We start from the raw sequence: 14635 nt of genomic DNA on the forward strand, positions 1-14635 counted from the left end.
TTTGTTATAATTTCTCACTCAACACGTGAACAAAATTCTAAGCAACCTTTTCGTACATCACCCAATGAATTGGAAAGGATTTCAAATTTTTGGGTTTGAAACTCTAAGGGGGAAGATTTCCTCCATTGCTTTACTATTTATTTGGGGTTGGAAGAGCAGTAGCCCCATTAAGATGTTGGAATGAAAGCTGCACACATGAAGGTCCCAGGAATTCCAACTGTCTGGGGCACAGAATGTGACAAGAACTTTATTCACTGCCCTACCGGCATCCGAATTTCAGGCCTTCTGGACATCAGGGCTTGGCTTTGGACCCTTAAGCACAGCCCTTGATCTTCCTACCTGATTGTTCTTGGGAACTGGCACTAAATCTCCATTCTGTATATGAAAACAGAACACCAATTCAGCACAGTGTTCCCTTTGTGGCTGAGTGTGTGTGTGTGTGTGTGTGTGTGTGCATATGTGCATGCACCTTCATATGTAAACATATAAATATACACACATTACACAAAATGGTGATGGCACATACCATTATCTTGTTACACCTGTTATAGCTTATTGTTATTTTGTAGTGAAAGCTATATTTTCCCTAAATGGTTTGTGAGCATCTTGAAAGCAGGCCCACCATATTGTGTTATGAATCCAGCCAATACTCAATTAGTATTTACTGATCAATATATTTAAGCCAAGTCCTGAAGCCTCCAGCACATGGTGAACTTCCCTTCTATGATCAGGTGAACAGCTGGTTAACACATTTGGTCTAACGGGACAAAAACGTGATGGTTTCTATTTTTCTTTAGATCTGCAAAAGGCAAGATAGCTTATTTCTTTAAAAGCTCCTGAGATAAATGAACTTATCATATGAAAGCAATCTACCAATATGTGCGTGTGTGTGTGCGTGCATGTGTGAAACCTGCCTGCTTGCAACTGCAAAATGCAGAAGTCATGTGCCGAATATTAAATACAGGTGGTGTTAGCAAATGTACAGAGTTCATCAATCAGCATGGTTTTCATGTGTTATGCCTGATACTTACCTCAATAAAGAAAATGCTGGCTGCTGACGTTGGATGATGATACATATAGACGGTCACGAGAATGGCTGCTACTATAATGAGGACCAGGATGAGAATTCCAACAATGAGGCCAGCATGAAGGGTGCCCCCTTTCTTCTCGGCTGCACTGTCATCTGTAGAAGCTGAAAGAACAGCACAGCTGTCAGAACATTCATGTGTGTGCTTTTAGGTTTGCACTTTCATTACAGGGGATGTTTATAGTTTTAATAAAGTACCATTAGAGTTTTTTCTTTTATTTTCTGTACAACTCTTCCTTTCCATGACACCAATTTTAGAAGTTAGATACTCTTCATTTGGGCAATGAAAATTCCACGCTATTAATGATTAAAAATACTTTGTAATTGTGTTTTAATTTATAGTTCAATAAACAAAATTAACAGCCTTTATTCTAAAAGTACTATGGGAAATCTAAAACTCTAATTAACTATATAATAAATTTAGCTTTGATTTTTCTCATTAAACCACTAGTACTTTTACCTATGGAAAAATTGATTACTGTTTGAAAGTTCCTCTCTCATTTTCTTCTGGAAATTATATATTGAAGAGTATAATGCTTCTTTTGGTGGATGAGATAGGCATTTTCAGAAAGTCTATGCATGAGTTCAAAGGCTACTTTTCAAAATCTGTTTTAAACTGAAATGCTCTTTAAAAGAGTAACAGATGGATGCTAAATGACCCTCAAATAGTTTTATCACCATCTGAAGAGAACACATAGCATATCAAAATATTTCACTATGCCACAAACCAATATCATTTGGTCTGACTTTTACTGAGACGTTTTCCACTGTAATATGCATTTTCAGAGAATCAGGAAAAAGAAATTAGATTTCTAAAGTAATAATTATCCAACCCAAAGTCAGTCAACCAAACAAAGGTAATCTCTAAAGTCTTCTCTTGTTCTAAAATTCTGCAATCTTCGATGACTACTCAGGTATTTAAAGATCTTAAATTATGTGCAGCAGGTAACCATGTTTATGTGCATACTATGATTGATATTTTTGAACCATTAGAAAATTACTTAATATTCATAAAAGTTCTACAGCAGTGATTCCTAATCTTTTCATTACTAATTTGCATTTTTGTTTTAAACATTATTTTTGTCTGTTGAACCTTATTTAAAAAACACTTATTTATTTCTCTTATTTTAGATTTTTGCTAATAAAAAGCAAACATGACTGCCTCTCAGAATGTGCGGTCAATGTGAAATAACAGAATTCCAGACAAAGCAAAGAAACATGACTTCCCAATTTTTGCAGCCCATCTTTTACATTTTTTGTTGTTATTGTTTGTTTATTATCTGCTTGAGACCCATAGTTGGTGTTTGGTAATTCTTCTCCAAATCTGATAATGCTCAATATCCTAAAGCTTTCCCTTACATAACTAAAATTCATTATTGAAAAAATATACAATTTAAACAGTAATTCATTCTATAAAAATTCACTCACAGAGAGGGTTCTGGGAAGAAGGAAGAGTATGAAGTATCAGGAATCTGTCTCCCTATGTAGACAACAATTGCACTGGCAGAATGTGTCTGACAACTATCTTGGCACTTTGGACTCTGTCAAAGGCTTGCAACTTTCAGGAGAAAGGCTTGTGCTGTAAATTGTGGTTAATTTCAGTCAATGTCAACTCTTAGCATAATAGTGGCTACCCATCCTCCACCCCTCAGTCGTGTGGCAGGCAGCTGCACATATGTTCCTGAAGTAGCCTGCAGGAACCAGGGCAGGCAAAAAGTACCCTGTCCTCCAAAGATCAGGGATCTGTGTTCTGACCACTGATTGGTGCTTCTCATCACAGAGGCACAAAGATGGAGCCATTGGTTTCTCGTACCTTCCTCCATTGTTGCAAGCCCTTCCCCCCTCTGGCTGAAGTAACTTCCAAGGGATTTAAACAGCCAGGGCTCTTTTCACCCTCCCCCACTTCATTTTTCTCTTTTTCCACTTTTGGGAGCTAGACAGTAAAGACTAAGGCATTCAAAAACAATTGCATGTATGGGGGAAAATGAGACAGTATGCATATGCCCAGAAAATGGCTCAGAAAAGAACTGAAAAGACATTAAGATTATACCTCAGGCTGATCCTCAGTATAGAGACAGTATGCAGCAGCAGCAACAACAACAACAAAGAAGACAATCAACAATAACAAAAATAATACCAAAAAGCAGCAAGCCCTGGGGAAGGGCAGGGGGAGAATCTGATTTCTGGAGTTACCACATTATTAGATTCAAATGTCCAGTTTTTAACAAAAATTCACAAAATATGCAAAGAAACAGGAAAGTATGGCTCATTCAAAGGAAAAAAAAATCAACAGAAACTGTTCCTGAAAAAGAACTGATGGCAGTACAATAGAGTTTAAAACAACTGTCTTGAAGATGCTCAAAGAATCAAAAGAAGATGGGGAGAGAGTCAAGAAAACAATGTGTGAACAAGATGGAAATATCAATACAGAGATAGAAAACCTAAAAAGAAAGCAAAAAGAAATTCTGGAGCTGAAAAATACAATAACTGAAATGAAAAATTCACGAGAGGGATTCAAAGGCAGATTTGAGCAGGCAGAACAAAGAACCAGTGGACTTGGAAGACAGGACAGTGGAAATCATTGACTTTGAGGGACGGAGAAAAAGAGCCAAGGGGCCATCAAGTAGATCAACATGCACACTGCAGGAGTCCAGGAAGGAGGGACCGAGAGAGGGGCAGAGAGAATATTTTAAGAAATAATGGCCAAAAACGTCCCAGATTTAATGAAAGACATGAACACAAACATCCAAAAAGCTCAAGGAACTCCAGTAAGATGAAGTCAAAAAGACCCACACCAAGATGCATTATAACCAAACTTCTGAAAGACAAAGTCAAAGAGAGAATCCCTAAGATAACAAGAAAGAAAATAGCTATAATCCAGACAAAAGGCAAGGGATATTTATTTATTTATTTATTTATTCATTCATTCATTCATTCATTTATTTGAGAGAGAACGAGAGAGTGGGGGGGGAGAGGGAGAGAGAGAATCTCAAGCAGACTCCACACTGAACATGGAGCCTGATGCGGGGCTCATTCTCACTACCCTGCAATCTGACCTGAGCCAAAATCAAGAGTTGGACATTTAACTGACTGAGCCACCCAGGCGCCCCTGTTTATTTATTTATTAGAGAGAGAGAGAGCGAGCACAGAAGCCAAGGAATTTAAACGTTCCCTACAAAAAAATCAACTAAACACGAAAGAAGACAGTAATGCCGGAGGCACATAGAAACAAACAGCAAAAATGTTGGAATTAACCCCCCCTTATCAGTAATTGTTTTACATTTAAATGGATTAAAGTCTCCAATCAAAAGACACAGAATGTCAGAAAGAATAAAAACACATGATCCAACTATATGCTGTCTATACGATACTAACTTCAGATACAAATATTGTAAGTGAAAGTATAAAAAAATATATTCCATGCAAATAGTAACTAAAAGACAGCAGAGGTAACTATACTAATGTCAGACTAAATAGATTTTCAGTCCAAAAGGTTATGAGACAAAGAAGCACATCAAGTATTAATAAAAGGTTTCAATACAGTAAGAACATATAACAATTATAAACATTTACGTAGCTAATGACAAACCATCAAAAAATATGAAGCAAAAACTGACGGAACTGAAGGGAGAAACAGACGTTTCTGTAATAATAGTTGGAAATTTCAATATCCCACTTTCAATATTGGAAAGAACAACCAGACTGAAGGTAAGTAAAGAAAGAGGACTTAGCACAATAAACCAACTAGATTGAACAGACATATACAGAACATTCTACCCAATGACAACATACACATTCTTCTCAAGTGTGCATGGAAGACCTTTTAGGGTAGACCATATGTTAGGCCACAAATTAAGTCTCAACAGGTGTAAAAAATAGATATCATACAAAGAAGTTTCTCCATCCACAGTGGGATGGAGTTAAGAAATCAGTAATAGAAATAAAACTGGAAATTCACAAATTTGTGGAAATTAAGCAACACACTCTTGACCAACAAATGTATTATCATTAAATCACAAGGGAAATTAGATTTGAATGAAAACAAAAACCCAAAACCCAAAACTTGGGCGCTGCAGCAAAAGCAGGGCTAAGGAGAGAATTTATAGCCGTTAATGCTTACGTTAAGAACAAGAAAGATCTCGAATCTATGACCTAACTTTACAAGTTAAGGAACTAGAAGGAAAAGAACAAATTAAACCCGAAGTTAGCGGAAGGAAGAAAATAATCAAGATGAGAGCAGAGACAAGCAAAATAAAGAATAAAAAAATAATAGAGAAAATTAATGAAAATTGGTTCTTTGAAAAAATCAACAAAATTGGAATGGGGACTCACACACTAGCAGTCTAGCCTCAAAGTCTGCACCCTGAGCCTCTGATCCCTAACCCCTCAACTGACACTGAACCGCATGTACTGCTATTTCTTCTTACTTCATGTTATCAATTCTGGCAAAGAATTCTAAAAAATCCTTGGTAATTTCAAATGAAGAAAAATTAACTTAAATATGGTTAAAGGATTAACATTGTGCCTTCAAGAGGGCAGGGGCTGTGTTTGACTTGTCACTTCCCTGGGACTATGTCTGCCATCATATGCACTGAAAATCCATGTTTGTCAGAAGGGATGGAGTGAGAAAGGAGGAAGAAAAAAGAAAAATAAACCTGTTGAAAATGGGTTACAGCTCTTGGAATGACCACTTCTCCAATAAAAATCAAATAAGGTTATAATAAATTACTTTATCTGGCCTTCAGTTATCTTACCTCTGCAATGTAGTCCGTAACAGTAACCACCCCATAGGAGTGCTGTGAGAATTAACCACTGAACACATATAAAATGCTTAGGAGGGTAGCTGGTATATGATAAGCACCTAATTAATATAGCCATTGTGTTATTACTTCTAATATGAGGCAGGTTGAGGCAAATGATGGCGTCTGATCCATGACACCATATAAACACTATGTTTTTGGCCTTAACATTTGTTACTTTTAAAGTTTGGCTTTATTCTTAAGTATGCTTGTATCATTGTACTTTGTGCACTTGGATTTTTTCTTATTTTTAAGAGTATGATACATTACTGTCATGGGAAAACAGGATTAATTTAAACTGTTGCTTTGGAGAAGATGTGGCAAAAAAAAAATCTACTTGGGTCAAGAGGGGAAGCCTTGAATTTTTCTTCAAATCCCATGTGTAATTCCATCCATCTACCCTTCCATCCCTCTCCCCATCTATCCATCCCTCCCACCCTCAGATCCATCCATCCAAATAGCATCTGGTTCTATCTCTGGGATTAGTAGTCTTTTATAGGCAGCATGCCAAGATTCAGCCTCAGTTTTTGTGCGTGTGTGCAGAATAGGGAAGGGAAGAACAAAACACTTGTGAGTTAGCTTCAGGCTGCCACTTGACCAAGTGAACCAGCACCTGTTGAGGAGGCAGCAGGCAAAAGATAGCCCTTCCCAGGGAGAAATGAGAGAGCCAGAAACATGTTTTATTCAATAAAATCCCCGGTCAGTAAAATTATCACTGACTTGGAGGACGTAAATTGCTAATCTTTAGAACATAAAATCATAACTGGATTTATACCTTGAAACCTCACTCACTGCCTTCACTTAGTCATAAATGTTTACTTTCTCACTTATTACTTATTTATATTTTCGATAATGGCTTAGTTACATTATCTCCTTTCTAAGACGCTCCTCTGCAGTGCTGGTGTGGATGTTAAGACACCATTTCATGTCTAATAAAATCTGTACAGAGTCTAGTTTGTTGCTAGCCAAATAAATATTTTATGACATTTCTGGATGATGATTTTAACAAAATAAACAATCTTCATAGACTCTCAAAATATTGCTAACCAGGAGACAAAATAAATATTGAGGGATCTGCGACCGTGTATATGACTTTACTCTGTGTTGTAATTAGGGCAAACCATTTAAGGAGAAATACAACAAATTCAATTCCAAAATATTACAGAGGCATCCTTGTGTCCCAAGCGAGTGCTATTTCCAAATGCTTCAGAGTTGTCATCTGAATGGAGTGGCCAAAATTGCAAAAAGATTTCTAGAGAAATCTTTTCCATTTTCATATTATTTAGGCAAGTTTTCTGCATCTCTACTCTAGCTGCTTTCTCTACTAACAAGTATTATGATGGCATATTAAAAGGTTGTTGAATCTGGAGATGAAGTCATCGCTCTATTGATGTGCTTTGATTTTAAATTCTTTCACCATTTGTTTCCAGTTTGGTATCACAATGATACCAAAACCATTAAGTGATACAGGGTTTCACACTCACGTGTACCTGCAAACAGAATTCAGGAGATCATCTGTGTTAAAAACGATGACCACCTCAAACACAAAATTGAAATTTAAAAAGTGTAAGCAAGTGCTAGTAATTTCCATCATTGAAATTTAGTTCATTCACCTCGTGGATGGACGGCTCAAATTGATTTCAAGCCTTCAGAAAAGACAGTAAACAAAAATGTCAATTTTGGAAATAATCATTCATTCCTGTGGTTTGACTGATTGTTCTTGGAAACTGGCATACAGAATTGGGTCAGAGAAAACCTTGAGCCTATTTCAGGTACAAACTTAAGCTCATGAGAGTCCATGAGGAGCTGGAGGAGCTATTCCAAAAGGTCACGAGTAATCTAGTCAGAAGACTCAACCTCTTATTCTAGTCTTAGAAATATCTTATGCTCTTTCATTCATGTCTGAAAGTGAACAAAAGCCAAACAACTATCCTCATACACACACAGTATTGCGCACAGGACAATTCAAATCTTTTTTAGCCTTACATCCTGTATTCAAATGAGATCAATTAGTGATAAAGGATAGTAAGATACCATAAAACAGAGCCTCAAAGCCCAAAAAGGAAGTATATAGATATATGTGAAGAGCTTATCAAATCAAGGCCATTTTTTTTGCTGCTCTGTTTAAGACAAATTTTAAAACATAAATGAAACACAGAAAGTCAATAGTATCAAAGATAATATACTCTCATCTGATCCACTGAATGACCCACAAGTTCCTACCTTTTAGTACTTCATAAAATGCAGATCAATATTTAGACATAGAAAAGGCTATGAAAATTGTCAAATTTATCTAAGCAGTCTGCTATTTTGGGGTAAGTTTTAGCTACCATGATAGTAAAGACAACAGATTTTTAAAAGGCATTTTAAATACATATGAAAAATATTCAAGACCTCATGCAAATGTGTTTCATTTGCTGCACTCCAAGAAAAGTTTATGACCTACTGACAAGAGGAAAGATGAAAGACAGAAGGAAATAGAGGAAAGAAGAGAAAGAAGGAAAAAAAGATCGACAGGTTGTTTCTTCAAAGTATTGCGTCTGATTTTAAAACTTTACCTCTCCTTGCTCTTTATATGACTGATATTTTTCTCAGGAGTTACATCAGAATATCAGGCGGCACTGATAGTTGGTATTTAGAAGTATAGTTCTTCAACATGTTAAAAAGATTTTAATACATTGCTAAAATGATCTGTACCCACAATTAAATCTTGCCAGTAATTAAAGTCCAGAAATAAAGTAAAACTAAAATAGAAATACTTGTCTGAAACTTTATTCACTTTAGAACTAACTCTTCTCTTGGCTTTAAAATGAAATACTACAGCCCATAAATTCCGCAATGTATTAATATCCTTTGGGGGACCAAGAGGCTCATGGGTTGGACAAAGTCTTGCACAAATCTGTGCAAAATCATAAATCTTATACAAGTGATGTCAAAATGTTCTTTTTAAAGCCTCAGAATGAAGTTAAACTATGAGTGCTTACAATGTTAGTGTTCCAGTCTTGGATTAAAAACACACACAGACACATAACTTTCCCTGTGGAATATTATCTAACCCATTTACAACCTAAAGCATGTCATGGAAGAAAATCAAGTGATAAAATTTTTATTTAAATTGACTTTCCTTTGGAAGTTTCCCTTATAACTGATCTCATTTTGTAGCTCATCTATTTTTCCTCTTAGTGCTTTTGAATTTCTACATCCATGATCATGACCTTGACTTCATTCAGAATTTTTTCGGTGTTTGTATTTTTTTGATGCTTGCCAATCTGTCAATATTATTCAGGTATTAAGGGTCCCTCGGAACTATTACACAAGCTATACCTGATCCACAATATGTGTCACTGTGACAATACATTCATAATGCACATTATGATCTCCATAGGAAGGATTTGGGTAAATACTGTGAAAAGATGTTAAAATGGGTGCACAAACCCCTGCTAAATGCATTATGTATGGTGAGAACAATATCTGGCAGGGATAGCTGGCCCAGCTTCTCTTTTGCAGCCTAGGTTACAACAGGGCAGCTGTGAAATTTCATTCAAGGAAACATATAAAACATTCTGGGCTAAAAGAGCTTAGGGGATGACAATCCTTCTTTTAACAATAATCCGTTACCTTTTATCTTAGAAAAATGAAGCTAAATAAAATTTCTGTGAAATCATTTTTTTTAAATGCTTGATTCCATCAAAATGAGGGACTTTGGATAGCAATCACCACACCCAGCCTGCTTCTAGCTTCATTATGTGATTGGTGCTTTAGTGTAGGCGTATGCGTGAGGATCTAAAAAGAGGGGATTTACAGTGCTTACAACTGCGGTAAGACCCAAAGTAAATCTGTGGAATAATCCATTATCATTTTTCACTTCTTTGTGTATGTACTACTTTTTTTTTTAAAAGATTTATTTATTTGAGAGAGAAAGAGGGAGAGAGAGAGGGAGAGTGGGGAAGGGTGGGGGGGGGAGAGAGAGAATCTTAAGCAGACTGCCCACTGAGCACGGGGCCTTATGTGGGGCTTGATCTTATGGGCCTGAGACAAAATCAAGAGTCGGATGCCTAACCCACTGAGCCACGTAGGCGCCCCATGTATGTACTACTTTTTAAAAAATAGTCTACATATGCATCTAATATTTTCAGCAACCAAGATCTTTATAAGACTTAACTTTCAAAACTTTTCTTAACATGAGGTTTCTATCCAAAGGTGTTTTTGTATACAGTTGAGTCCTCCTCCTAAAAGTATATTTAAAATTTATTTTTGAAAAATAAAATGTGTCTCCACTTCTGCAAAATCATCCAAAGAAAAGGAATCTTAGCACCTAAATTGCCCATCCAAATATTAAACTAAAGAGTTTCACAGAAATTGTTTCTCTTTTAATTTCATGCCAAGTCCTTGCAAGGCTTAAGAAATCAGGGTTTTAAAGTACAGAAAAAATGTAGAGTTTTCTTACTGAATATATTCACAGTGAATATGAAATACCAAAAATAAGATTGACGAAAGTACTTTTAAGATTGGGGGGTATAGAACAGAGTGACTCCTCATACCATTTAATCCAGTCCATTCCAGAATGAAGTCACTTATATTGACAGGTCATTTATATACAAAACTATGAGTATCCTAATGAGTGTTCACTTCCCTACCAAATCCACCAGGTTTTCTCAACATGGAGGAAGAACCCTCTTCACCTTGCTTCTATCAGTGGGGAAAGGCAAACGTGTGTCCAAACCACTTAGCCAATATAGACCCTTAGTATTTCCACTCCTCTTAATCATGGCTGCACTGTCACATCAATACCAGGCCTTCTTGAAATTATTCAAGGAAATTGGATCCAGTCTCTCACTGAAGCTGAAGTGCATGAACCCAAAGGCATCTATCTCATAAATAGTTTTTCCAGTGGAGAGATCAAGCTCTATCTCACACTGTATACCCACCATTAGGAAAACAGTCCAATAAGGCCCTTTAATCTATTCCCAGACCACAGCAGGAGCTGGGCCATGCAAAATAGAACCTGCAGCCATTATTTGAAAAACAAAGAGCCCAGCTGCTGAGGTGCAGTAAACTATCTAAATAAAATCAACCTTCTAGTGATTATCCATAAGCAACTTCTTTTGAAAAGTGCTGAATATTAAATCAATATTATTAAATCAATCCCAAGTTCTTTGACATTTGAGTTTATGCTCAATATTAATGAAAACCTTTGGGTTTCCTAAGAAAGCATGGCTTAATTTAGTTGCTAAAGATATCATTTTGGCCTGTGTGTGTGCCTTAGAATTAAAACCTTAGTCCTTCATGTTCTCAACAACCATACGACCCTTTTGTTATTCATTGTGGTTTGATATATACAGTCCTCCAGGAGGGTAAATGGGCAGGACGACATGTATGTGCTATGCATCATACAGAGACAGAATCAGAAACTTGAAAAAAAATAGGTTGGGTCTGGAATTTCATTTTAATTTGTGTTACCACAGCTAATAAAAAGTGCCCATGTGTCAAAGATAGGAAGAAAAAATTAAAGCCACTGAGAGCCAGTTTTGCAGAATATTTATATTTCACTTGGCTCAGATAATACCCCTAGCAGGGACAGAACCAGGTAGCCTGCTTGAGAAGAGAGAAATTGTGTTTATCATAATTGCCTGTCCCCAGGTCCTGGAATATCAAGTTTCCTGAAATACAAAGTTCCACAGGTTGAATATGGGATAGAACATGGTCAGTCGGGAGGTCAGCACTAGTCTCATCCTAATCTTTTCCACCAAATAAGCTTTGGAAAATGGCCCCACAGAGTGGTACGTGGTACTCCCCTGAGTTTTACAGTTGCAAGGACCTTGGTCTCAAGGACCTTGGTCTACAGTTGAATGTGGGATAGAACATGGTCAGTCCGGGAGGTCAGCACTAGTCTTATCCTAATCTTTTCCACCAAATAAGCTTTGGAAAATGGCCCCACAAAGTGGTACGTGGTACTCCCATGAGTTTTACAGTTGCAAGGACCTTGGTCTCAAAGTGTTGGGGGTACAGGAACCACCATGCTCATTCTGATGTTGATGTGGCAGTTGATGCTGCTTCTGTTCGCTGAGAAGCTGGATAGTTTCAACAGTGGGAGAATGGCAGACAAATGTCTTCATAGCTGACTGCAACATTTGGACCAATCCTCCCTGCAGAACAGGATGGCATTGGAAAGCACAGCATATGCACTGACACCAGATCATTGGTGGCAAAGCCCAGCTGCGTTCCTTACCAACCATGTGACCCTAGACAGATTACATAAATCCCAGGGCTTCCACTGCCTCAGGTGTAAAATGGGATTATAATAGTACTTTTTCAAAGTAGTGCTTTCTTTAAAGATTAAATGAGATAACATACAAAACCCTTAGAAAAGTGCCTGGTATACAGAAACAGACCAATCATTGCTAAATAATTTTATAATTATTAGCAACTACACGGGAAGGTTCTAAGAATAATTTAAAGCAAAACACGAATCACATAATCAGAAGTGTTAAATTTTATGTCTACTAATTTGAGAAGCTGGTTTGCTAAGGATATGGCTTTTTCCTTTCTTTAGTTGAGAATTTCAAGAGACTTGGAAGAATTTATTCATGAGAGTTTTCAAAAAACTGTATCTAGTTTATGAGCAACACATTAAAATCTCTCTTTTCTTTTAAAGGAGATAAAACTTGCAGCCTCGAAAAGCACTGGTCTTAAGTGTACAATATAACACATTTGAATAATTTCCATGTCCCCAGAAAGTTCCCTTTTTCCCTTTCTAGTCAATTCTAACCACACCACACCCCACCCCATGATGGGCAACCACTAAGCTGATTTCTATTATAGTAGATTAGTTTTGCCTGTATTGAATTTCGTACAAACTGAATCAGACTGTCTGTACTCCGTAGTGCCTGGCTCTTTTTACCTAACATGATGTTTTTAAGATGTATCTGTATCATTGCCTGTATCACTGGTTTGTTCTTTATTTGTGCTAAATAGTAGTCCACTGTATGAATACTCTATTTATTTTTCTATTGCCAAACATCTGGACTGTTTTCAGTTACTGGCAATGATGAATAAAGTTGCTATAAATATTCTTGTAAATATTTTTGTGGATATGTTTTCTCTTGGATAAATACATAGAAGTGGAATTTCTGGATCAAAATGAAGATGTATGTTTAGCTTTTATAGAATTGTCACTTTTTCAAAGGGATTGTACTATACCACACTGATTAGCAATGTAAAAGACTTCTGGTGTACCATATCCTCATCAGTATTAGTGTTCTGTCTTTTCAGTTTTAGATTTTGTCATGGGTGTAAAATGGTACCTCATCGAGGCTCTTGCTTTTTTAAGGTCAGTCTGATAATCTACGCTTTTTTTAAAAATTATTATTGTGTTATGTTAATCACCATATTGGAGTGTTTATTCTATTTACATTTAGTATAATTATTGGTAGGGCTGGCTGGATTTGATTTTTTTTCTATTTTTCTTCTTTGTGTCCATCCATTATGTGATCCATTTCTCCTCCTCTCTTGTCTTCTTCAGCCTAAACAAATATTTCTTAGAATTCCATTTAAATTTAGCTCATTTTTTGTACATTTTCTTTAGTGATTGTTGAACTTAATGTTAGTATATGTTAAAGTCAATTATGGTTGAAATTTTATCAAACAAATTGTTAATTCATTATTGTAACTGAAATAATAACATTTGGTCACAGAAACTTACAGAACGATTATGAATCAGTGTTAAATAAGGACTCCTGTCCTTACTACCCATGGTACATTTAAAATCTTACAAGGTATTACTTAAGCTAGAATAAAACTAAGGTGAAAATTAGTCTTAATGGAATAGTAAGTCATTGAAAATCTACCTGTTGAAAAAGATTAAAATAAATTTACTATCTAATGGATTAAACTACTTTAATCATTATGTCTTTTTAAAAATAGCATATCTTTTCTCTCCATCTTTCTTCTTTTCTCCCTCCCTCTCTTCCTTCCCTCCTTTTTCCTTCCTTCCTTCTTCAACTAGATCAGCATATTATAAGAGAAATAAGCATGGGCAATTGAAGCACACATGAAAAAATTTAGTATTTAAGGCACAAAACCTTAAGAACTGTCGCCAAGGTTAGTGGGCTCCAAACACACTTTGGTAGGCCCTTTACACATTAATAGGAGGCCTCTTGTTGGAAATATTTTATGGGTTCTCTCAACTCCTAGACCCCATACTCTGGCCTCTCACACTTACTCTCCCATTATTACTTTTTCTCCTACTACACTGAAAAAGCAGGAAGCTCAGATGAAATTCCCTCAACTTCTCCTTCCCACCTATCTCCTCTCATCCATGTTGACTGACCCATTCCTACTTGCTGATATATGAAAACACTCTTGGTCATCTTTTAATTCCTTTCTTTATGTCTTCTTTGTAAATAGGCTCCTAAAATAAAATGACATCATTAACAACAGAAATCACTACTAACCTTTTCACTGAACGTCTTGAAAAAGTAGCCTGTTCCTGTTGACTTCAATTTCCTTTTTGCCCATGGACTTCTCAAATTCTATCTGGGAATTGTATTACTGTGGAGTGTAGAACTGTCCAACAAATACTAACATATTACTTAAATTAATGGTCACTTTTCTATTATTATTTTTTTTTACCTTTCTTTCTTTCTCTCTCCTTTCCTTCCCCTTCCTTCCTTCCTCTTTCTCTTTCTTTCTTTCTTTCTTTCTTTCTTTCTTTCTTTCTTTCTTTCTTTCTTTCTTTCTTTCTTTCTTT

General features: G+C 36.3%; 1 protein-coding gene across 2 annotated transcripts in view; it reads right to left on the reverse strand.

Moving 5' to 3' along the window:
- PLXDC2 (plexin domain containing 2) overlaps positions 1 to 14635 on the reverse strand; it is a 477133-nt gene that overhangs the window by 46612 nt on the left and 415886 nt on the right. For both annotated transcript variants that reach the window (XM_073885626.1, XM_025891922.2), the window contains one exon: positions 1032 to 1192. In XM_073885626.1, coding sequence (XP_073741727.1) covers positions 1032 to 1192 — 161 coding nt within the window. The remainder of the gene's footprint in view (positions 1 to 1031; positions 1193 to 14635) is intronic.

The sequence above is a fragment of the Callorhinus ursinus genome, unplaced genomic scaffold (genome assembly GCF_003265705.2).
Source record: "Callorhinus ursinus isolate GAN/ISIS: 27379988/994484 unplaced genomic scaffold, GSC_fseal_2.0 scaffold63, whole genome shotgun sequence".
Lineage (NCBI taxonomy): Eukaryota > Metazoa > Chordata > Mammalia > Carnivora > Otariidae > Callorhinus > Callorhinus ursinus.